Here is a 25215-nt window from a genome sequence, read left to right on the forward strand (position 1 = left end):
CCACACCAACCTAAAGTTCATTTTATCAGGATTTGAGTTGACTGACTAAGAGAAAGTAGTGCATAGTTACAAATTAGAGGAAAAATCATAAATAAATTTCTATTTTATGCAAATAAAAATCTGAAAGTGTGACCTGCATTTGTATTCAGCCCTCCTGGTACTTGGTAGAATCATATTATGGTGCAATTGCAGCTGTGAGTCCTTTTGAGCAGTGACGTGCGGTCAGGGGAGGCAAGTAAAGCAGAGCCTCACCTGTCATAATGGAAAAATATGATAAAATAATTTAAATAGCTATTTTCACCCTGTGGTTTGTACTGTAAAGTATTTATTTTTTATTTAGCTTAACCAATTTTGATTATTTTTTCTTAAAAATCGCTGAATTTTCGCATTTTCCCATTCAAATGCTCGGAAGCACAGCCGGTGAGGCAGCAGCGAGCTGAGCCTCACCTGGGATTGCGCAACCTCTCGCTAACTCCACTGGCTGCCATTCTATGGGAGCATGCTCCTCCTGTCTGTACGTCGACAATAAAATGGTTAAAAAACATTTAATATATGAACTGATTTTCCATAATTTAGCTCATGTATATAATGTACAGTGTTTTTGTCACCAACTTTGTGCGTAACGCGTTTCGTGTGCTGAGGAGCGATCAGAAACAGCAGAGAACAGGCAGTTCTCTTGCCTCAGGGCAGGGGGCGCTCATGATTCCAGACATTGTGACTCCACAACTGCAGAGTAAGAGACAGTAACAGCGAGCTAGCTATACAATAAAGTGCAACGATATATTTATAGTTTTCTCCTCCTACTACAGCAATCACTTATTAATAATCGCAAAATAAACATTAAGCCTAAAACCATACTACTGCAACAGACTGAATGTTCTGTCTGTTGTTGTCTATGGCCCCGGTTCGGGATACTCTGGACTCACGTTCTGTTTGACTCACTGATCCGACGGATCGAACCCCACTTGTCCGAAATGCAGACAAAGGCTGATCTGATCAGGAATTACTTCAAGGAAGCAAGACTGGTTTTTGGAGTATTCTGAGAGCAAAGACTGAAACATGATGTCTTTTTGTGCTATCAGGTGGAGTGTGTCACCAATTTAAGTTTGCATCTGGTTCTGTTAAAGCTACAAGAAAACATACAGTTTTTTTTATTTGAGACTTTATTTTTATGGATTTGTTGTCTGATTTTAGGCTTGATTAGATCAAGACTGAGGCAACATTCCTCTGTAGCCTTTCTTTTTGTTGACATTTTGACCCACCAGTTCATGATGTTTACAGTGACTCTATTTGGTTCAGATGTTTTCTGGATCCAAATACCCAATAGAACCCACAGCAACACAAAGTATTTGCTCCCTTGTAGATTTCTTCTGCTTTTACTTTCCTGTCACACTTACATGTTTCAGATTTAATAACAGAGAAAATAAGACAAATTCAGTTTTTAATTTTCTTTTGTATTTACTAATGTTGGAAAAGTGCAGTACAACCCAAACTGAACCTAACTTAAAATCTGGTTGAGTGTCTTTGTAGGATTATTTTAATTCCACCATGTTGGATGCTTTAATGGGCTTGTTGCCATGGCATCTCAATTAGCTTTTAATTGGGACCTATTATGAAAAATTTACTTTTTGTTTGTTTTTAATCTTCCATTTGGGTCTCAGCTGCTTCTAAAAACACCTAGATGGTTTTTGGCATTAAGTTTATGCTTTTTTTTGGCAGTTTCAAAACTTTCCTGATTGTTAAATCGCATTCAAAGGGCACCGCTCCAAAAGCAGGAAGCGGACTACAACCCAGAGCATTCTGGGTAAATACGAGTAGCTGGAGTAACGTTTTTTTAAGACAAAAGAGAAATCCTACAACAGCTAAAATCTGACGCCACTTCATTTTTGTTTACATTTCAAGAAGGAAGTGTGGTCTTCGAAGGTTTTTGAGTTGTTTCCTTATGTAGTTCATGGTGCAGCGCCCCCACAGGCGAGGAGGGGAACAGGTTTCTAATTAGTTAAGATCATTTGATACAGTTCAGTGTGAAAGCTCACCAGCTAAAAATGTAACAAATGTTGCAACTTTTGTACCAAATCGTACCGAGTCCATAGGTGAAAACACCCTAAGAAGGGAGAGAAATACATTTTTAATTGAAAATGGATTGAAAATTTTAAGTGTGACAAGTAGTTAAAACAGAAATGATGTGCATGGAGCAAATACTTTCCACATCATCGTACGTTTGTCAACTCAAAATGTCCATAAGCAGAAAGGTTTGCTTTACTCGTTCCAACCTTAATATGAGGTTAAAACATAAGGATTATGATCATGAACTCATATTTGCCATAAAGTTTGGAGTTCAGGAAAGTTATCTGAACAGAATGGAGTAAACAAGGAATGGATCCCACCTCAGTCTACAGCAGAGACTCCTGAACTTTTATCCTCACCTTTTTGTTTTCACTCTGCAGACTCAAGACATGCTGAGCAACCTCGAGTCAACGTCTGTGCGCATCGTCAAGCATCACCAGCCTCCCTCCTCCTCCTCCGCCGGCCGGACCGCCCCCTTCTTCCAGCCCCCGCAGCCGCTGACCCAGGTCCGGCCCCGGTCGCGGCCAGCAGTACCCAGGGCCCCGGCCCGAGCTGCGGCGCCAGCCAGGGCAGCGCCGCGGACCTGCAGATGGCCACCATCCCGGAGGACACCAGCAACGACTCTCACCTGGCCGAGGAGGCGCGGCCGCGCGATTTCACAACCGCAGGAGTCTCCTCGTCGGCTACGAAATCCTCCTACGAGGATCTGACCGAGCAGAACCCATCAGCGAAGGAGCGGCGGCGCCTCCAGAGGCAGGAGCGCCTCGAAAGTAAGGAGACAGAGTGCTGAGAGAATAACGGCGCCGCCGCCATCTTGATTTAGAAAACCTCAAAAAAACACATGGAATCATGTAGGTTAGATTTGTTGAACGGAACCACTTCTTTGAAGCTGTGGGTTCCTTTTCTGTGCCTTTTTAAGATCTGGTGTATTTTGAGGGATTAAAACGGAAGAGCATTATGGCCGCTGGGCGAATAAAAGGAATTCTGACTTTAATGTGAAGAGATCAAAAGTCAGAATTATGTGAAATCAGAATAGTTGATATACTAACATACTAGGATGTTTTCACCAGACTAAAAATACTTGGTAAGATTTTCTTTTTGCAGTCAAAGTGCTTCACAAAAACACAAACATAAAAACAAGAAGACACAAGTTGATGGAAAATGTAGCAGTCTAGTAAAAAAAGTCCTTAAAATAAACTTTGTCACACCTGACTGATCTTTAGCTACTTTCCAAAGAACAGGCAGAAAGTTCTGTCCCCCGATGTGAAATGCTGGTGGGCATGTTTATGAATATAAATGCATGCCACACTTTTCAGATTCATAAAACTTGTCGATTACATAAAGTTCCAGTAAAATACACTAAAGTTTGTAGTTGTAATAGTACAAAATGTGAATTTGTTATTTTTTTTGCATTAAACAAAATTTAGGTAATACTTTTAACATTTGGTTGCAAACCCTCACCTAATCTTCCCAACGTATCTTTATGCATAAAGATGCGATTAAACATCTCCAAACAAAATTAAACCTTTTCTTTGTATTCTTAGGCTAGATCACCCGCTTCGGATGTTATCATCCCATAGAATGGCGATTATCAGTGGTTATCAGCCCCATTGAATGGCCTCAGTTGGTCCCTGCTCTACCTGCTAGCAGGCTGTTATCAACCGTTATCAACCATTCTATCGGTGATAACAGCCGCTTGTCGCTAATAGAACCTTTTTTTAACCTTTTTTTAAAAACCTTTATTTATAATTTATCTGCGAATTTGAACAGGATATTAAGAATTTACTAAAAATACAAAAGCCAAACGTATCCGTCATAAGATTTTAATTAGGTATTGTAATAAACGTTACAGTATTTAAAAACAACTCACTAAAATCTAAAACCGGAGGGTTTTTTTTTCTGTTTTGTTTATTTTTGTTCGCTTTTTTAAAGACTTATATTCCCAATATGCCTTTTATTTCTTTGGATTTTTTCCAATAATTCACTCAAAATAAATGCCAAAATTTAACATACTTGGTTAATTTTATTGGATCTTTACAAGACGTGTTCTCTCAATACATGCCGTGTTTTTATCTTCCGGTCGTGCAATTATATATATATATATATATATATATATATATATATATATATATATATATATATATATAAGCATACAATGAAATTAAAAGGTATATTCTAGAGTTATGTAGTTGTCCAACCTCATAGCCTTCCACTAGGTGGCTGTATGTACATCCGAAGTTGCTTGCAATCCATTAATAATGATAAGAAGAAGTTAGGGTTGGCCCTAATCTTATTTTTAATTTAAAAAATTAAAAATAAAAATACGGATGGATTTGCTCATATGATTATATGAAAATCTGTGTTTGTACCATATGAAAATGTTTAATATTTGTATTAGTAGTAATAATAATAAATTACGGATTGCACCCGACAAAACATTAGAGAAGAAGAAGAAGAAGAAGAAGCTTACGTCATTCGACGCGACACTTTCCACGGTCGGAGCTGGTGAGTAGCCCCTGAATCTGTCAAATAAAAATGTAGTAAAAAACCTCAAAAGACCGAAAGTCTACATTTATAAATCTGCTGATGGTAGTTCTATGAGTTAATGTTAGCGAGTATGTGGCACAGCATGTGTTTGTACAGATTTAGACACGTTTTTAACCCTATTTGGTAGAAAAAAAAAGCTAGCTAAAGTAGCCTCTTAAAAGCCAGTCACATTCAAATGTAGCTGTCCTTCATACCTTTAATAACAATGTGCTAAAATTTTGTTTCATATATCTTAAAAAACCGTATACTTTTCAGTATACTAGTTTATATCAGTATATTGATTTAATGTTAGGATTCTATCATACAGTTCATTACATTTCATCGTTTCCCACAGTGTATTATAAGCCCTGAGGCCATCATTCTTTATTTGTTGCCCCACCAGGCTAAGCATTGTTTATTTATTTAAGTCTTTGTAAAACGTTTGCATTTTCTATGACTTTATAGTTATTGTTCAAGTATTAATCTTCCAATCTTTCAATAACACATAATTCTCAAAATGTAATTTCAAATTTCCCGTCAACTTTTAACATTTTTTATCTCAAAAACATGACCAGCTACAGGATGACTGACTGTCATAAAACTGAACCACCGGGCTTACCATGTTTTCTGGGGGATACCCTGCAAGCACAATGCATGCTAATATTTATTTATCACATACCAGAAAAAACAGCTACCTTCTGTTTATTCATATTCATGGTTGTATTTTCTGTCTTTCTTTTAGGTTCAATGTCAAGAAGAGGTATGTGTAGCATCTCTTAAACATTGAGCTATACAGCAAGATCTAAGAAAATATGTGTTTGTCCTGAATATTATTTTTTTATATGCTCTGCTTTTTTTCATTTCATGATAAGAGAGAACACATATCTCGGAGGAAGCGAAGGTCTTCCTCCAGAAAGACTATAAAGAAGGGATGACCAGGGTGGGATCTCCACTGGTTGGAGCGGCATCCCAGGCCACTGGCTTGCCACCGTTTGTCATTGATGTATGTTTACCAAAGTTCTTTCTAGCCATTCAATTTCAGAATTCAGAAGGCAAGATGCAATTTCATATAAAAATAAATTCAAACTTCCTGTTTTGTAACAAGACTTTTGTGTTTTTTAGAACTGGATTGGAAACTATAGAAGAAAAAAGCCATCTTCTTCTCAACCTAAAAACAAGAAGTTATACACCAAGGACCTGTCTGGTTACAACCTGTTCTGCAGGGATCAGTTAAAGAACAAGGGTGAGAGAGGATTTACTGTAGCTGTTATGTTGACAAGCATTGTTGTGTGTATAGCTAGCCTGATCATTGCAATTCTCACTTACAGCACAGCCTTTGCTTTCTCCCCTTGACTCGGATTATCTCCTGCAGACGTTTCATTGTGCCAATCAGTAAACAGAAGGAGAAGTTGTTAAGACTGCCAATTTTCTGTGCTGTTTTAGAATTGCAGTCCACCTGTAGTTGTAGCAAAGTAAAGGAAGCCATTCAGTCTTTGTTGGCCTTCCAAATATGGAATTAACATGGACAGCTGCCTCGATGAGCTCAGGGCTTCTGTCTTTGTAGTGACAGATTTTATGTATTTATTTATTTTATTTTATTTATTTATTTATTTGCAGCAAATGCAATTTCAAGTAGAATTTTTGGCATTGAACTGGCACATGACATACGTCACAGACAAACATTAGCGATTGGGTAAAATTTAACACCTCTAGAGAGGTGTTAAATGAGTGTTAATTGAGCAATAGTGTCTCAATAGCCATAGCCCAGACCCTCTGGATGCTTCAATGTGTAGTACAATGGGTCATTTTTTTACCAGGCTATTCATAAACTTAATTTTTGGAAAAAGTATCTTGCCTTAGTTATTTTGTAGTTGTGTAATACTTGCATTGTTCTGTTCGATTTACTTTCTAGAACAGTGGTTTCCAAAGTTGATTCTCAAGGGCTGGAACCTTCATGCCCTTGAGCCATGATTGAATCTAGGTTAACACACCTGGATTCAATCATGGCTCATTAGAAGGCCAAAGAAGAAAATTGACATGTTGAGGAGGTTACAACCACCAGACAGAGAAGTAAAACAAGCGGTCCTTATTGGAAGGACTTCATTCAGTATCCCTTTCCATGTAATAGGGGGTTTTTTTTGGACTTGTTTTAATCATACAATTCCATTTGAAATTGTATATATGGTTTTTATATCAGATTTATATTAGAAATAAATCTCTTTCCCTGTGACAATTCTATTCAGTGTATCCCAACAGATACCTGCTTAGTTATTTGCAATTATGGTCTATGATGGAATAGTTACCGTAAAAACTTTGCAGAAGCAGATGCCAACTTACAACGAGAAATGAAACAAATATACCCTGAAGTATGGGAAATTGTCCTTTCGTTCATTAAAATTAATAAAGTACAATGTTGTGTTGATTAATATTAGCCTTAAGAAAACCTTTAATCGTTCACACTTCACAATGTGTACTTGAGAAATACTGTTTAAGCCATGTCCTGGATACTTGTACTTCAAGTTTTGATATTGAATTTTATTGTACTCATATTGAAAATATGTTGGAAAAACAATTTCAATAATTATATTTTATTCTTTGTATCAGACCCCGGGAGGAAAATTAGGACACCAACTGTGGAAGACATTTTGAATGCAATGTGTGCAAATGGTAAGTTTGTTGCATGTCTATCCTGAAAGTCCTCCATTACAATGTTGTTATGTATGTTATGTGGGTATATTACAAAGCGCACTACACCCTCGGTAACACAATATGTCTGGTCTTCCTTAGGAAAATATGTATTCCGGATGATTTATAGGTTTTCAGATACAAAAAGTGTGGGGAGTCCAGCTTTGTCTTTAGGTTACTCTGACGTACAACCAGATATGTTTAAGAAATTATAAATATTCCATACTTAGATAAATCACATACGCTTTGGGGTACGTGTATTGGGTGATCTCATTAGTGAGGATGTAACACCTTTCAAAATGTTCTATATGGCTATTATGTATAGTTGGATTATAGCTGTACTGTCATGTCAATGTCTGCAAGATTCATCTCGGCATTGATATTGTGGTTGTACAAAAATGTATGTGTAATATAGTGCATGTGATGCGTTTCTCATGCTAAGACTGTTGAACAAATGTAGTTGTGACAATTAGCAAGTTGGCAAGTCTCACAACAGCTGATGTTCCCTCTGAACAATAGTCACATTCACAAATGCGGAATACAGAAATATTTTATTGTGAGCTGTTAAAAGTAATAGTTGCAGCTGGTGTCACAGCTGACATAAATCCGAATACTTTGCAGCACTATGTTTGGTTATGTTTTATTGCTTATTCAAACCACTTGAGGTGGAGACCATCAGTCACACAACAAAACACAGAAAACTCTCATTCCCTATGTACATCAACCACATTTCCAGCTTTAATTACACATGCAAACATTAAAGAAATTATTAAATTAGATGTACCACAAAATACAGTAGTACAGAACTAAAGCATAGATGCTTGTCTTGCATCACTTGTTTAACTTTAAGGAAGTAGAAGACATCTCAAATTACGGAACTAATGAATGAGCAGGCAATAATTTGTTTTCAACATAAAAAAAAAATTGCAGAAATAATTACATACAAATCACACTAACCAATAGCTTAAAGTGGGGGTTCCCAAAATTGTTCCTCAATGGCCAGCACCTTGCATTTCTTAGTTCTGTTCCTGGTTTAATGCAAGGCCTATGAATAGGTTGACATGATGAAAAGTTTGTAACTTCCACCGGTGAGAGAACTAAAACATGCAGGATGCCCATCCTCAGGGCCCTAATTTTGATGACAATGAATAAAAATAAAAAGTATTAATAATAAAACTGTTTCAATATGTTTAAATATGCTGTTTACACAGAACTGATAGTAACGCTTGAGTTCAACATATTCCCGTATAAAGTATAATATGTTAAACGTTACTTGAAGGTATGACCTACCTTGAGATCACATTGCAACTAAACTGTTAATTCTTCTTTAGATGAGCGGAGCGTAACAGAGCCTATGGGTTTGACGGAAGTGCTGTCAAGAGAACCGACTACAGATGGTATGCATTTAAATAAATTAAGGCATTATGCTTCTTTTATGTTTTTTAAACTACATTTGTCAATAAATGACTTATTTTTCTTTATTTAGATACTACGGATGTTTGCAACATCTGTTGAACAGACGTTCATCACTGAACATCTGTTCAGTGATGAGAAAAAAAATGCCAAGAAGAAGTGGCGTGAGTGGCGACGTTGCAACACATGTGAGCAGTGGTCACACCTGGCATGTGGATTCAAGAAAAACTGAAAAATTGTCTGCACTGGGACTGCAAAAAAGACACTTCTAATTTGGTCACAGTTGTGACATCTGACATCTGTCAATGTTAGCATTTCCTGTAGTTTTTTCTTAAACAATTGATAAATGTACAATGCATCAATAAAAGCTTTTGTATTGAAAAGATATTCTGTCAAATGTGAGTTCTTTAAATAGTAACAAACATTTGGGTATCAAACGAACACATCAGTGAGCATGTTAGCTGAACTCATTACTATTACACTTGAAAAATGTCCACATGGTAGCACAGATAATACCCTTTAGCAAAAGAATGAGTAAGATCTTTCCTTTTAAATAAACAAATTGACCAGGTTAGAAGACGACACGTTCAGGTAAAGGCACTTTCTCCCTTCGCGAAATCGTTAGGACAGGCATGTTGATAGGACACAGCTGGAGAAGATCCCAGTGTGGGATGCAGTAGTTCCACAACGTCACGTTACTATTGGTTATCAATGGGTGACACGCCACGTGACCAGTTACACACTTTTTGCCGCTTAATGAAAACTATTAATACGATTTGACATTAGGATTTCATTCTGTCTGATAATTTCAATTTATGACTGGAAAATGTGATTTACTTACTTTAACAGAATTTACTACCCACTCAGACTGGTGAGTTCAATCATGACATCGCCCCGTGTGTCAATGCACCCGCGATGGGGCGCATTCCATTTCAAATATTGAACGTGTGCCGCAACAATAAGACCCTGTGAGTTGTAAGTGCGAGGCTGTTATAAAGTAATGTATATGGTCATTGAGAGTATAATTGTAGTGTGTAGTGTTTTAAACTATGATCAGGGCTTCACGTTTTTCTCATATTTAGTTTAGCTGCACTATTACAGATAGTATGTGTTAACAAGGAGAAGCTGTATGGGAGAGTGATGCAAAAGAAGCCTTTTCAGCAATTACGCCTCAAACAGAGCCGCTTGAGGTCTGCAAAAGCACATTTGGACGAGCCAGCTTCATTTTGGAATAAGGTCCTGTGGACTGAAGAAACAAAGATTGAGTTGTTTGGTCATAAAAAAGGCATTATGCATGGCGGGGGGGGGGGAAACAGCATTCCAAGAAAAACACTTGCTACCCACTGTAAAATTTGGTGGAGGTTCCATCATGCTTTGGGGCTGTGTGGCCAATGCTGGTACTGGGAATCTTGTTAAAGTTGAGGGTCACATGGATTCCACTCAATATTAACAGATTCTTGAGAATAATGTTCAAGAAGCTGATACGAAGTTGAAGTTATGCCGGGGATGGATATTTCAGCAAGACAATGATCCAAAACACCGCTCCAAATCTACTCAGGCATTCATGCAGAGGAACAATTGCAATGTTCTGGATGGCCATCCCAGTCCAGACCTGAATATCACTGAACATCTGGGATGATTTGAAGCGGACTGTCCATGCTCGGCAACCATCACACTTAACTCAACTGGAATTGTTTTGTAAAGAGGAATGGTCAAAAATACCTTCATACAGGATCAAAGAACTCATTAAAAGCTACAGGAAGCAACTACAGGCTGTTATTTTTGCAAAAGGCAGATCTAATAAATATTAATGTCACTTTTCTGTTGAGGTGCCCATATTTTTGCACCTGTCAAATTTTCTGTTAATGCGTACTGCACATTTTCTGTTAGTCCAATAAACCTAATTTATTTCTGTGTCTAATGGAAACAGAAATATTACTGTGTCCATTAGATATATCAAACTGAAGTAGCTTTTGTAAACACCCAAATATTTATACATAAAAATGATTGAGATTAATAGAGGGGCCCAAACTTTTTCATATGACTGTATGTTGCCGCTTTCTCAGGTAGGTTACAAACAGTTATGTCATAATGCCCCAGCCGGCATACCTAGGTGGGCCCCATAAGGGAAAAAAGAGGGCAGACAGTATAGGTCCCAAAATGGTTTGTTACCATTTTCCATAGTGGCCCATATATTTTTTTTATGTAAGCAGAGACAAATCACATAAGACTACATGTCAGAATTTTCTGACATACAGTTGGTGTTATTCAGACTCTCTGTCTTTATATTCCTGCCTGATCCGTCCCGCTGTGTGCTTACATTTTAATGTAATATCTGGTGTGAAGGACGTCAATATTCGCGTTGCCCTCCTGAAAAACGCAAACATCAACACTAATGTTAACTGCTCTATAACCTTTTAAACAACCAGGAATGTACATGTCCTTACAGTTGCAAAACTAAATGCAAATCTAACAGTAAGATAATTCTCACTAGTCTGTGCAGCCATCTGAGTGGTGGAGCAGTGGAAGGAGCGCGTAGACAGCAAACACTCAACCTGGATGCTGGTGTGAGGGGTCTCCTAAAAAAGTAGTCAATCATCCAACTGCAGATTATATATTATGGTGCTGCTGGCATTCTTACTAAAACCAGGAAGGTAAATCAAATAAACCAGTTTGTAAGTCCCTACACAGGCTACAAATAGTCCATATTGTAAGTTTTGAAATCTGTCTGAAATATCACAGAAACACTGACGTAGCTCTTAATGAATTTTTAATACAGAGTAGTGCCCTTCAAAATAATGTAATTCTTGGATAACAGTCAAATATTTCTCAAATATGAACATCACAAAATTTTAGTCCACTACGTTTTAGTTATTTCGTTGTTGTGCCCAAATTTAAAGATATTATGTAAAGCACATTATGCAGCATCTCAAAATTAAGAGTTAAATTCAAACTGTAAATGAAGTTTAGTCATTAACAATGTCATACTGAACAAGAACATTAATAAATGTGAAAAAGAGTACAAAGCTGTAATGAGTAAAACTAAAATGCCCTTGATTATATATAGCTTGACTTAAAAAACAGATATGTCTCAACAATATCAAAAGCAATAAACTGAGATGTTAGAACAAAAAGCTTATATGAAAATCATCAAACAATAAACTTTTTATACTGGAATATGTGCTCTTCACATAGGACAGTAAGTGGCCATAAATCATGAAGATGATTCACAATCTATGCTGTTCTCTCCTTCGTCAACATTGTCGTCATCATCCTCTTCATCCTCTCCATCGTCAATGCTTTCATCATAGTCTATGTAATGTAGATCTGGAGACATAAGTGCTTGAGAATGAGAGTTAAACTCTGGTAGGTGATGATTTGGAGGAGGGGCACCAACTTCAATAAACCTCTTGAACATGTTCATTGCACTGTACATTTTCTTTTCTAACATGATAATGTTTTGATGAAGTACAGCTTTTGAACCAGGATCTGCAGTATCATTTATAGCTGAACTTAAATGTCCATGTTGTTGATGAAGGTGAAGAATGACAGTGTTCATCTCTCTCTTAAGTAGAAGCTTTTCTTCAGCTGCTCTAGTCTTCAAATGCAGGGCTTCTATTGCTCGACTTTTTAGGTTCTTTGGAACAACACCATGATCTTCAATCTTTAAAATAAGAGAACAATTGCAAGTGGAACCTTGTTAAAGCGTAGTAGCAACATAAAGTGAATAACAGCATGTAGAAAGTTGAATAAAACCTTTAGATCAATTCTACTCACTTGTTCATCAAACAATGTGTACAGCTGGGAGGAGGCATCACACAATTCTCGAAATTCTAAATGTGATGGAAAGATGCCAGTTTGTGGAGGCCACTGCAGATTATTGTACTCTGTAACAATCTTCTTCAGTTTTCTGTTACAGGCATTCACTTGCTTGGACAGCCTTATAGCAACTCCCTGTCCATCTGTAAAGAAAGAAGAAATATAAATACTAGTAAAAATAATACAATCAACACAATATGAAAACATGATACAATAGTCATTTATTGAAGTATGTTAAACATAATAAAAGGTCAACATCTGAAATAGTGTTTATCTCAATTTGGATTTTGTGAACACAAGTAGTGGCAGCCAATTCTACACAAGATATTCAACATGACACTAAAGTTCGCATAAGGAAATATCAGTTTGTAGGTCAAAATCTATTACTGCCAATAATTGAATGATATTTTAATTGTACTCTTAAAAAAGTTATCCTCAGAATATAAAGACTGATAGTTCTTACAGTGACTTAATATCTGCAGTAATGCATAAGATCATTGAATGTCCATTAGAAAATGGATGTATTACAATACTCACTTATCTGTGCCTATTTACAACGGGCATTAGGTGAAAGACAGGATACACCCAAGAAACATATTCATACACCAAAGATAAATAACCATACACATCAAAAGCACATACCCATGACAAAGGACAAGTTGGAATAAACCAGTCACTTCGTACACTGCATAAAGAAGCTTAAGTACCCAGAGTGAACATATGCATGGTGCAGGGATAACATAAAGATTAAATTTAGGTTTACCACATGCTGGGATTCAACCACAAGACCTTTGAGCTTCAATTTTGCTAATGACCATACAGTCAAGAAAAGAAGTAGCGTTACCATTATATCTTCTTTTCAGGTTGAGAAGAGTGGCCCTCTCCCTTGCTTCATTTTGTGCTCGTCGTATCAGCTGACCTCTAAGTTCCTGGTCAACATCTCTCAGTGTTCTCTGGAAAATGTCATCCGAAGGGAGCCACCTTCGTTTTACACCATGGTGTCTCTCAATTATTCGAAGATCCCTGTCCAGCCTAACCACAACAAAAACAAACAAAAAAAACAAAACAACGCACAGTTTCTTTACTTCAGGCGAGAACTGTTGTTCAAATATAGAAGAGTACAAATATCTGTCTCTTACTGTTATTCATCTTCAATGAGTGACTCCTGTTTATGTGATCCGGATCTAAAAATGAAAACAAAGACTTTATATTGGCATAGCTTGTATAATTAGCTGAGCTTAATACTTTGTCATTAATGTGGCAACATTGTAAGTCTTGTGTAAGTATTTCACAATGTTTATACATTATCTTATGCATGTCTGAGGTTAGTGCCTAGTAGTGAGGCTGCTTCCCATAGGTGAGGTTAGGAACATGGAACAACCACCAAATCGAGACATTTGACTACATTTTTTTGTATTTACTACATGTCTTGAAAACTGCAGACCTTTGCAGCACCCTCATCATTACAGACACACCACCAATCTGCCTACTGATTTGGTATTCAAAAAAGGATCATACCTGAGCTGGTTGATTTCGGTCAGCTTCATCACATAGTTCCTCTTCCATCTTGGAACAATCTCTGTAGATAAGTCAACAATGTATGTTATTGAACAATCCAATATCTCTGTGAATAATTGGAAATAATACAAATTACATCAAAATTAGTGACCTTCGTCGGAAGTGATAATGGCGAAACTGGGAAATAGACTCTCCTACTAGGGGTCTGTACAGCATATTAACCTGTAGTAAAAAGAGTCACAGTACTTATGTTTAATCTATTAATTCCAAAGGTACATAAGTAAAAAAAATAAATAAATAAATACTGTAAAAAAAAAAATTCTAAATGAGAAAGCAGTAAATAACACATCTAGTCTACTGGAAATGCCATCAGTGACATTAATTTAAAGAAATATTTAATATATTAAACAGAATAAAAAAGTTGCAATATTGTTGACATATTTACTAGGACATATCTTTTTCTCTCTACCTCCATAACAGTAAGATTGTTTTTCCACCGTAAGGTGTTGATGAATCCCTCTACAGAGACCTGGCACTCCAAAGAAAGATGGACAAATAGCTCAAGAAGAGCCATTGAAAAAGCAGCCTGTGGCTTCTCCGGTGAAGCAGGCCAAAGGCCATACTTCAGAAGAGTGCAGACCTCAGGTTCGCATTTACAAAAAGAAACTGTGCAATTAATGAGATGACCTAAAAAGACAAAGGAAGAAAAAGGATTCATTCCATTTTTTATCTCACAGAGTCAATAAATACACTGTTTTATAGAACTTGGAATTAAATCAGTCCACAATATGTGTTATAATTATACTTTGATTTTATAAGTTGTATAACAAATACATGATATCCATATGAGGAGTTGATCTTTTTATTACTGCTCCCTTTAGGGACCACCGAGCCACATCTATGCTTCTAAGATGGAATAGGACAGGGGTGACCAAAATTCGTCCTCGAGCACCTTCATTCTGCATGTTTTAGTTCTCTCTGTGGTGGTGGTAACAACCTTTCCAGCAGGTCAATGTTCTTCTACTGAGCCATCACTGGATCCAAGTGCATTAAACCAGGGACAGAACTAAAACCTGCAAAATGCTGGCCTTCGAGGACCGACTTTGGGCACCACTGGTGTAGGATGTATTGGGATTACACCCTAGGAGCTGGCCCAATTGGCTGGGTAGAGGGAAGTCTGGGAATCCTTAATTATGCTGTTACTTGGGTGACCTGACCCCAGATAAGCAGAAGGCAATGGATGGATGATATATCCCTTCTTTAAACATGTACAAACCAACGCAGACTTGCCACTTTAACTGTGTTTAACTTAACATGTGTTGTCTTTAACTGAGCTTCCCCTCCAATCTATGTATTTATGTAGTTTTCTATATTTGTGTATCCAAGTATAAATAAATAACAACAAAGAAGAATAAAAAGTTATTCCACAATAAAAAGTCACATAAACATATATTCACGTGGGACAAGATTAATAATCATAAAGTGAAAACATAAATTTTACTAAATAAGATTTAGAATTTTGTAGAATATATATATATATATATATATATATATATATATATATATATATACACTGCTCAAAAAAATAAAGGGAACACTTAAACAACACAATATAACTCCAAGTAAATCAAACTTCTGTGAAATCAAACTGTCCACTTAGGAAGCAACACTGATTGACTATCAATTCCACCTGCTGTTGTGCAAATGGAACTTTGTACAGAACAAAGTATTCAATGAGAATATTTCTTTCATTCAGATCTAGGATGTGTTATTTGAGTGTTCCCTTTATTTTTTTGAGCAGTATATATATATATATATACATACACATATACACAAAATTAATTAATTAAAAAATTACATAGTGTAAAAACATACCTGTGTTGACAAAAGTCTTTACATCTCTGGAGTAAACAACATGGGTGCTGTGATCCCCACTTAAATGCAACACCAACTGCTGGAAAGCAGCCTCATAGCAGGTTTTCTAAAGAGACACAAAAAAGGACAGAGAAAAACCGAATTTTATGCAATTAAGAACTCATTCTCATTCTATACATATCAATTACAATATTTATTAGTACATTCAACAAAAATGAACTTACATTCCACTTTTCAGGGAGGTGCAAAGAATTTATGGGTACTGTGTAGACACAATCCTTGCAAAAAACACTGCTTCTGCTGCATTCCAGACAGCGGTATACTCCAGGTTTCTTGCACACAGAGCACATGTCAGAGAAAGGAGCGGAGGACTTATAGGACTCTTCCAAGACCTGATCTTTTAGTGTATCCCATAGGCTCAGCTCCTTCCTTTTTGCCCTGGTATACGCGGTCCCTTCTTCCTTTGAGTTTTCAGTACAAATATCATTTGATGAGGGAAAAACAGTGTTGGTGTCAGATGAGCCTGCATGTGAGGGAATGTAGGAATATTTCGCCCGAGCACCGATGGTTTTCCGAGTTACTTTTATTTTTTTGGTCTTACAACGGACACTGCTCTTATATTTAGGCATGGTTCTAAAGTGGGAGAGAACAGAAAGAAGACAGAAATACTGTAACACCGAGAAGCATAAAATAATAATAAAAAAAACAAAATTTTAGCACATTGTTATTAAAGGTATGAAGGACAGCTACATTTGAATGTGACTGGCTTTTAAGAGGCTACTTTAGCTAGCTTTTTCTTCTACCAAATAGGGTTAAAAACGTGTCTAAATCTGTACAAACACATGCTGTGCCACATACTCGCTAACATTAACTCATAGAACTACCATCAGCAGATTTATAAATGTAGACTTTCGGTCTTTTGAGGTTTTTTACTACATTTTTATTTGACAGATTCAGGGGCTACTCACCAGCTCCGACCGTGGAAAGTGTCGCGTCGAATGACGTAAGCTTCTTCTTCTTCTTCTTCTCTAATGTTTTGTCGGGTGCAATCCGTAATTTATTATTATTACTACTAATACAAATATTAAACATTTTCATATGGTACAAACACAGATTTTCATATAATCATATGAGCAAATCCATCCGTATTTTTATTTTTAATTTTTTAAATTAAAAATAAGATTAGGGCCAACCCTAACTTCTTCTTATCATTATTAATGGATTGCAAGCAACTTCGGATGTACATACAGCCACCTAGTGGAAGGCTATGAGGTTGGACAACTACATAACTCTAGAATATACCTTTTAATTTCATTGTATGCTTATATATATATATATATATATATATATATATATATATATATATATATATATATATATATATATATATATATATATATATATATATATATATATATATATATATATATATATATATATATATATAATTGCACGACCGGAAGATAAAAACACGGCATGTATTGAGAGAACACGTCTTGTAAAGATCCAATAAAATTAACCAAGTATGTTAAATTTTGGCATTTATTTTGAGTGAATTATTGGAAAAAATCCAAAGAAATAAAAGGCATATTGGGAATATAAGTCTTTAAAAAAGCGAACAAAAATAAACAAAACAGAAAAAAAAACCCTCCGGTTTTAGATTTTAGTGAGTTGTTTTTAAATACTGTAACGTTTATTACAATACCTAATTAAAATCTTATGACGGATACGTTTGGCTTTTGTATTTTTAGTAAATTCTTAATATCCTGTTCAAATTCGCAGATAAATTATAAATAAAGGTTTTTAAAAAAAGGTTAAAAAAAGGTTCTATTAGCGACAAGCGGCTGTTATCACCGATAGAATGGTTGATAACGGTTGATAACAGCCTGCTAGCAGGTAGAGCAGGGACCAACTGAGGCCATTCAATGGGGCTGATAACCACTGATAATCGCCATTCTATGGGATGATAACATCCGAAGCGGGTGGCTAGATCCTCTTTTATCACGTTATTTCAGTGTATCATGTTACATATCAGTCACTCTGAATGGGGGATGCTATTGTTGGTCTTATTAAGGTTTGTTTTTTAATAAAAGCACTTTTTAAACACTGGAGAATTTAAGTTTTGCACACAGTCGCTTTTCTGAGGTTGTGTATTTGAGCCTTTTACATGTATATCAGAAACAGCAAGTTTTTCACTGATCTTGTGGCGTTTTTGCTTTAAGTTGGTAAAAATAACTTTTTTTCTCATTCCTTCATGAGTTTCCTGCTGAGCGCTGCTTGTGCTCAGATCTTCTCAGTTTGGTTTTATAAACTGGTGCCAATGTGAGCTCTGCACATTCATCTGTTTGGTGCAGACTCGTTACAGTTGCCTGCTGTGTCGCATCGTAATGCTGTACAACATTTTATTGTGTGTAAAAATAAATAAAACATTTTGCATTAAATACTGTGTGTAGTCTCTTTTCTACATTTGAGCGTTTTGGCTTGTATGAATGACATCTTAGTAAGAAAAAAAATCTTTATTGTACATGTTAAGCATTGACTTTTACAACTTTGTATTACAAACAGTAGACAAGAGTAATTTTTCACCAAAAGAATTCAGACATTTTTAGATTAATCTCAGATTTTCAGGAACTTTCTTTTGGATGTTTGAGTTTGAAATGTTTAATTTTTCTTTCTTTTTTTAGAAAAACTAATTTATATTTAGTTAAATATAAAATTTTCTAAAGAAAAACAAAAAAACTAGGACATTTCTAATTTAAAAGTTAAATACATTTGATAGGAAAAATGGCATCTTAAATGTCCATGTCTTTTCTAGATAATTTCTGATTTTTTCTAGAAAATGTTCAACTTTTCAAACTCAAACGTTTCTATATTTTTTGTAGAAAATTTGAGATCCTCAATTTCTGAACTTTCTAGCAAATTTGCAACTCAATTTTACATTTTTTTTCTAGAAAACTTGAGATGTTTAAAATTGTATTTTTTTTTTCAACCAAATTTTCAACTTTTAAAAACCCAGAAAGTTTAAAGCCATTTTCTAGAAAATTTGAGATTCTCAGTTTCTGATTTTTTCTAAACAAATTTGCAACTCAAAAAATTTTTTTTTTTCTAGAAAATTTCTGAGATTAATCTACAAATTTCTGAATCCTCCCCCGGTGCTAATACTTCACAGTAGAGTTTTGATTCCACTTGCTGTAAATCCAAAGATATTAGCTAATACTTTGATCATTCTAAAGTCCACTGCTTGTTTTTAAGCTTTTCCAGACGTTCTCTGCTTCATGAGTTGCAGAGGAGGCTGCTCTCTGGGCTACTGGTCTCCACGTCTCCCCAGTAAGGCAGAATGAAGGGCAAATGAGCCACACGGCTCTCCAGTATGCTCCAGAGATGCTGCGCCACAAACTGGTTTCCCTTCTCTGAGAGGTGCAGCCCATCTGACAGGTAGGCGGTGAAGTCCTGGACAACATTTAAATAATTCAGTCATTTATTCAGTCATCTCAAGACACCCAATCAGACTCTAGCAAACTGAATCTTTCATTTTCATCTATTAACCTGTTGCACAAACTCCCAGGAACCGGTTGAATGTGTGGATAAACCTTTAATGTATCAAATACATTTGCAGAAAACTGCAGATTTGTACCAGCTCAGTTAAAAATACCTGCATGTTTAACTAAAACATCGTCTTACAGAGGTCTTGTTTTCAGAAAAATACTTTATATGAACACAGAAGATCTGATTCCGAGTATACTGTTTATAAATTAATATTTTTAAGTGTCTTGTTGGTACCTTGAAAGATTTTTCCACATTTTGTTTTTTATTGGGATTTTACATGATAGACCAAGAAAGTCTCAAATAGCAGTAAAATTAAAGAAAAATGTATTATTTTCACCATTTTCTTTGACTGAGGTGTGCTTGTATTCAGCCCACTTTAATATAATGCACTAAAATAAATAACAACCGTTAATATACAGCCAGACCTACAATGGAATGGTTAAGATTAGGAATGCAATTTATTGGTTAATGAGTTAATCTAAACTTGATTGATTGACAGACAATCGGCCGTGTTCTTAAAAACTTTAATTTTATTTTGTATCCACAGGGCCAACCATCTTTCCATAACATAAAGGGCTAAATTTTTCATAATACGCTGAAATAAAAAAATTAAAGTACCTGAATAAACAGAAAATGGTGTTTTTTCTCTCATGAAACTTAGACAGGAACTTCTTAGGTTGCTGAATAGAAAAACAAAAGTTGTAATGAATCTTAAGGAGTAAGTCCAGTGTTTACATTTCAAATCAGAACCATGTAAAAGTTTCATTTGGACCGTTTCTCTTTCCCGTTGTGGTATGGTCCCACCATCTGTGTTTCTGTATCAACTGGCTCCTCTTAGGGATGACCAGTGCTGCCCTCTGCTGGGTGGCGGCCAAACTAAAACACTAAAAGAAGGTCTGTGCTGAGGCTATTAGATAATTGATTGCAGCTCATTTTAATCCAATAAACCATTAATCGTTTGTGACTCTAATGAGACAATGTGGAAATATGTACTGCATGTTAATTACGTCCAAGATTGCACTCACTTGTCCGTCTTTCTGCATGAGCGTCCAGAGGTCCAGGACGTCCGACCCGCACTGACCAGCCGCCTGAACACATGCCTGAGCGTACTGTCCTGCCACCGAGTTGTGCCGATTTAGAGGACATCCTGGTGGAGACACAACAGGAAGCAGTTGGGGTCAACACAGGAAACCAGGAAGAGAACAACCCAGAGGTCCGGAGGTTACCTTTGAGGACGCACTCCTTCTCCCAGGCCGGCTCGTGAATCGGAGGAGGAGTGATAAAGATTACTTTGTCTGCTGGAACACCAGCTGAGGTCAGAAACCTGCTGATCTCCTTCAGGTTGTCTGAATACTCCTTTAGAGGGACGTGCTGCTGTGGGTTCTTATCTAAAGGAGACAGAATATTTCTGTACACAAAACTTCTGTATTTTATGAAGTAGTAAACCTGAAGAAAGTAGATAAAACTCTGGACTTCTTCAACTAAAATGGGAGTTGGCTGTACCTTCCAGCGAAGCATCGTTCGCTCCAAAGAATACGGTAACAGCTGCTATGTTATTTTCTGCTGGATTCTGGCTGCTGATGAGGCGAGGAAGGACGATCTTTGCCCATCTGGAGTTATAGCCAGACAATCCTCTGTTCACAACATCACATTTCCTAAAAACAGAATGATTCTGATTCACAGATCCATCAAATATATAACTAACAAGATTTTTTGAAATTTATTTCTTAAAAATTAAGAGCTTTATTGACAGTGTTTTAAGTCCATTTGAGCTCCATAATGCAATCAGGTCAAGTGATATTATTATTATTATTATTATTGTTATTATTATTATTATTATTTTTGGCAGTGATATAACTTGGAAAAGTGTAAGTTATTTATTGTATCTCGGAAGCTGCTCATTGGTTAACTTGACCTCATTACTAATTAAAGATAATTTCAATAAGCTAAGGCAGAACAGTTCAAATATTAAACCTAATGCACACATTTGTAAATATTATGTTGACATTTTATGACAGTTTTTTATTTATTTTTATTTTTTTAAGTATCCACTTTTAACATATTTCACAATTTATTAAAACAAGAAAACAACAAAGCTTCTTGAAAATTGTCCGAGATTTATTTAAGAAGCTCTAAATAACATCTGACGGTAAAAGCTGTTAAAGTACGTCAAACGTACTTTAACAGCGGTTATCTAGCTTACGAGGTGCACTTGAATGCAACATGAGCATTACGCCGTGGCTGTAAAACACTGTGTAAAGGTGCAATGTCCAAAGAAACAGAAGTGGTGGGGAAAATCGCGAACTCATCACCAAAATTTGAACATTTACATGTTTAAAGTATGATTGACTTTATTATGTGTAAAATATAATTAAAGAGTACCTTTATTTAAACATATTTTACAATTAAAACAAAAAAACCAACAGTGAAGCTGGAAATGGATATGGATACCTTAAAAGTACAACACAACCTTGGGGATATTTTATCGTAAATCAGTCACTTTAAATTCGTTTTAACATTGATAATGTAGTGTACGAGGTGTACTTGAACGTGCCACAAGGTTGTCGATGTCACCGTAAAATACCGTGTAGAAGCGCAATTTCCAAACAGAAACGGTGAGGAAAAACGGCAGACTTCTCACCAAAATGTAAATATTTACATGCATAAAATATGCATCTGAAGATTTTATAAAGGAAAAGTCTGGTACAATTAAAAGAGGTCGAAATTTAACAAGTTAAACAGAATCAAGCTTCCTGGTTTGTCATTATTCGCATGTGGCATTCTGTTGTGACAAACTGTTTTTATACAGAACAAATCGCTGATTCTGGAAACAAACGAAGAAATCACTGAATCTGTCATCTCCTTACCTTGCAAGTTTATTTGCAGTTTCTGCTCCCCATCCATTGGGTTGAAAGGAAAACTGAAACATGCACAAACAGAAATGTTACAGGTGGCGCTGAGCAGACGACAACCAGAATGACGCTTCGTATCTTCACCGCATAAAACCAACCTGTGTGATGGAGTCACCAAATAAAACGACTTTAGGCCAAATTACTGTGCTGAACTTAGACATGATTCAAAGCTCCTCCGTTTATTTTCTTCTTCCTCTATGAGGGTTGGCAAACAGCTAACAGGCGAATCACCGCCACCTTGTGGATTAAAGTGTGGATTGGGGCTTTAACAAAAATCTGTGCAAATTAAATGTTATAAACGTTATTATTAACGAAGTAAATATGTGCCATCAGGATTTGAATTAAAAATGCCTCTGAAATTTGAATGTTGTATATTAGTGCTTACTTTTTCAGTGTTAAAATAAATTCAGAATATATTTTTAACCTAAAAAAAATTCAGTGTCATTATTTGTACATGAAAAAAAAAATTCAGTATCATTATTTGTACATGGTTGCAGTTTTCATTTATTAAAAAAAAAATCACATTCCTATTTCAAAGTGATCAAAATTTCAATATACATATTTTTTTCAGTTTACATGTTCAGTGTTAAAAAAATTCGGCATATAAAAAATTGAACTATTCAACATTCAAATGCAATATTTTCAGTGTCCTCTAATTCAACTTGCTCAAATTCACTGTCTCAAATTCATCGTCTAAAAATTCTCTGTAAAAATGGCGAGGTCACTGGTTACTTCAGGTCACAGACATTAGCAATGGATGTCAGATTCCAGCTCCCAGCTAATCACGTGACGCAACCGTCGTATTGAAGAAATAGCAGCATCACCCAGGCTGGCGACCATGGAGGCGAACGCAAACCCAACGGTGAGTTTAATTCTTTCATATTTCTGTAGTATATTTTATTTCGCGCATGAAGTTTGATACATTATCTTAAATCTTGATTTAAAACACAGGTTTGGGCCGTTGTTAATCTTACACCATGTAGTGCTGGCAGATTACTTCTCTCTACCTCCTAGCCCCCCCAGCTCCTCCACGCTGCCCCTCACCCAATTTCCCCTGTTTTATTAAAAAAAGAAATACCACTTGCGCGAAGTCTAGAATCTTTAAAGAGAACTGATGGGTGGCGACTTTTTGGGTTGTTTGTATGTTGTCTTAGGTGAGACTGAGACAGGCAGTCTTAGTAAAGTGTAATTTTTCAGGAGATGCTACCGCTAATGTAGTAAGCTAATATGGCTGCCTTGTATGCTTCAAAGAGGGGCTGTGAACACTTCCGACATTAATTATAACCACAACCCCATTCTGTTCAGCTACTGTATTGTTCAGGTGACTTCATTTATGAATTAATTAAGAAATTTGTTGTCATCACAACATCATCCAAAATACCAGTTACCTACCAAACTGTACTTGTATTTGATATAGTTTCTACAATTTTAATGGGAGAAGGGCACAGTAGGGTTGTCATCCTTTTCGTAACGGGACGCGATTTGTTCCGTATTTCTGTATGTCCGACAGTAACGCCTATTACACACATATAAACATTTAGTGTAACAATAATTACGAAACTCAAACACAAGATTTGTTAAGGTCAGCTAAATTGTGGCGGGAGCTAGTAAGGACCCCAGAACGCTTCGGACCAATGATGATGTCACGGTTGCCTAGAGACGAACGCTAAGCCCCTTTTGCACTGCACCGCTGGTGCAAAAGGGGCAGACTTTGTTCAGACAAAGAAGATCAAAGGTAAATCAGCTCAATAAGGCTTCATCTTCTGATTCTTCGAATGAAGAAATGGCTAGAGAGACAGAGAACATTGATAGCGTTTTGGATGAAGACAATATGCTGTCGATTGAAAGACAGTCACTTATTAAAGAAAATGAGGAGCTGAAGAATAAAGTAATGAATGCAGAAATAGCTGCACTTGAAAAAGACGAATAATTAAAAAACCTGTTTGATGTTAACAGAACTTTAAAGGACGATAACAATACATTGAAACAGGAAAACACTGCACTGGAGCAGAAAAACACCGCACTACATCAGGAAAACGACATTTTGAAACAGGAAAAAACCATCTCGGAGGAGGAAACCGCCACTCAAATCAACACGCTGGAGCGGATAATTTCCTCTATAGACCAGGAAAACAACGAGCAGAGGGGGATAATATCTGCATTACAAGAGGGAAACAACATTCAGAGGGAGAGACTCGTTCATTCAGAGCGGTTAAATCGCGCCCTGGAGCGACGAATAAACCGTTTGGAGCAGCAAAACTCAGATCAGGAGCACGATAACAGAGACCTGCATCACGCCCTGAATTTGAGAAGAAGGCAACAGGAGCAGGAAAAAACCAACCATCTGCTAGCCCTCACTACTCTGGAGGTGAAAAATACTGTCCTGGAGCAGAAAAACACTGCCCTGGAGGATGAAAAGGCCGCTCTGGAGAAGGAAAAAAGCACTCTGGAAGAGGAAAACACCGTCCTGGAGCAGAGAATAACCCTCTTGGAGCAGAAAAACAAGACTTTGGAGCAGGAAAATGCCACCCTAGAGCTTCAGAACAGCGCTCTGAAGCAGGACAATAGCGCCCTGGAGCAGGACAACAGCGCTCTGAAGCAGGAGAACAACGCCCTGGAGCAGGTGAACAGCGTTCTGGAGCAGGATAACAGTGCTCTGGAACAGGTAAACAGCGCTCTGAAGCAGCTGAACAGTTCTCTGAAGCAGGTGAACAGCGCTCTGAAGAAGAAGAACAGCGCTCTGGAGCAGAAGAACACCACCTTTGAGCAGGAAAACACTAACCTGCAGCTTGAAGTGGAACAGCTGAACAAATGGCTGAGGGACAGAATGGAAGAGCAGAACCAGCAGCAATCT

At 36.6% G+C, this 25215-nt stretch overlaps 4 protein-coding genes across 4 annotated transcripts; 1 reads left to right on the forward strand and 3 right to left on the reverse strand.

Moving 5' to 3' along the window:
• The first annotated feature begins 2427 nt into the window (after positions 1-2427).
• On the forward strand, positions 2428-9076 carry LOC111612193. The gene is made up of 7 exons (XM_023352513.1): positions 2428-2837; positions 5336-5353; positions 5466-5596; positions 5716-5836; positions 7198-7260; positions 8610-8675; positions 8765-9076. Exons 1-7 carry the CDS (start codon positions 2657-2659, stop codon positions 8791-8793), a joined length of 609 nt encoding a protein of 202 aa, XP_023208281.1. The 5' UTR covers positions 2428-2656; the 3' UTR covers positions 8794-9076.
• Positions 9077-11444: 2368 nt separating this feature from the next.
• Positions 11445-13659, reverse strand: LOC111612218. The gene is made up of 5 exons (XM_023352702.1): positions 13650-13659; positions 13585-13594; positions 13355-13542; positions 12469-12653; positions 11445-12355 (listed from the first exon to the last, which is right to left on the reverse strand). Exons 1-5 carry the CDS (start codon positions 13657-13659, stop codon positions 11906-11908), a joined length of 843 nt encoding a protein of 280 aa, XP_023208470.1. The 3' UTR covers positions 11445-11905.
• LOC111612192 lies at positions 13451-17226 on the reverse strand. Its single transcript, XM_023352511.1, has 7 exons — positions 16128-17226; positions 15904-16009; positions 14498-14715; positions 14180-14250; positions 14029-14089; positions 13650-13694; positions 13451-13542 (listed from the first exon to the last, which is right to left on the reverse strand). Exons 1-6 carry the CDS (start codon positions 16530-16532, stop codon positions 13680-13682), a joined length of 876 nt encoding a protein of 291 aa, XP_023208279.1. The 5' UTR covers positions 16533-17226; the 3' UTR covers positions 13451-13542; positions 13650-13679.
• Positions 17227-18956: 1730 nt separating this feature from the next.
• Positions 18957-22565, reverse strand: iah1 (isoamyl acetate hydrolyzing esterase 1 (putative)). Its single transcript, XM_005801085.2, has 6 exons — positions 22460-22565; positions 22317-22369; positions 20953-21104; positions 20676-20837; positions 20475-20596; positions 18957-19353 (listed from the first exon to the last, which is right to left on the reverse strand). The coding sequence occupies exons 1-6, from the start codon at positions 22520-22522 to the stop codon at positions 19177-19179; spliced, it is 729 nt and encodes a 242-aa protein (XP_005801142.1). The 5' UTR covers positions 22523-22565; the 3' UTR covers positions 18957-19176.
• Positions 22566-25215: the final 2650 nt, after the last annotated feature.

The sequence above is a fragment of the Xiphophorus maculatus genome, chromosome 19, assembly GCF_002775205.1.
Source record: "Xiphophorus maculatus strain JP 163 A chromosome 19, X_maculatus-5.0-male, whole genome shotgun sequence".
NCBI lineage: Eukaryota > Metazoa > Chordata > Actinopteri > Cyprinodontiformes > Poeciliidae > Xiphophorus > Xiphophorus maculatus.

Excerpts from the sequence above, each read along its gene's own strand:
- LOC111612193 (XM_023352513.1), top strand. The coding sequence starts at position 2,657 with ATGGCCACCATCCCGGAGGACACCAGCAACGACTCTCACCTGGCCGAG. Across the intron at positions 5,837-7,197 it reads GGATCAGTTAAAGAACAAGG|ACCCCGGGAGGAAAATTAGG; the intron begins GTGAGAGAGGAT and ends TCTTTGTATCAG. Across the intron at positions 7,261-8,609 it reads GAATGCAATGTGTGCAAATG|ATGAGCGGAGCGTAACAGAG; the intron begins GTAAGTTTGTTG and ends ATTCTTCTTTAG.
- LOC111612218 (XM_023352702.1), bottom strand. Across the intron at positions 12,654-13,354 it reads CCTGAAAAGAAGATATAATG|ATGGACAGGGAGTTGCTATA; the intron begins GTAACGCTACTT and ends CTTTCTTTACAG. Across the intron at positions 12,356-12,468 it reads ACACATTGTTTGATGAACAA|ATTGAAGATCATGGTGTTGT; the intron begins GTGAGTAGAATT and ends CTTATTTTAAAG.
- LOC111612192 (XM_023352511.1), bottom strand. The coding sequence starts at position 16,532 with ATGCCTAAATATAAGAGCAGTGTCCGTTGTAAGACCAAAAAAATAAAA. Across the intron at positions 16,010-16,127 it reads ACCTCCCTGAAAAGTGGAAT|AAAACCTGCTATGAGGCTGC; the intron begins GTAAGTTCATTT and ends GTGTCTCTTTAG. Across the intron at positions 14,090-14,179 it reads CATTATCACTTCCGACGAAG|AGATTGTTCCAAGATGGAAG; the intron begins GTCACTAATTTT and ends ACTTATCTACAG.
- iah1 (XM_005801085.2), bottom strand. The coding sequence starts at position 22,522 with ATGTCTAAGTTCAGCACAGTAATTTGGCCTAAAGTCGTTTTATTTGGT. Across the intron at positions 22,370-22,459 it reads TTGGTGACTCCATCACACAG|TTTTCCTTTCAACCCAATGG; the intron begins GTTGGTTTTATG and ends TGCATGTTTCAG. Across the intron at positions 20,838-20,952 it reads GAACGATGCTTCGCTGGAAG|ATAAGAACCCACAGCAGCAC; the intron begins GTACAGCCAACT and ends TGTCTCCTTTAG.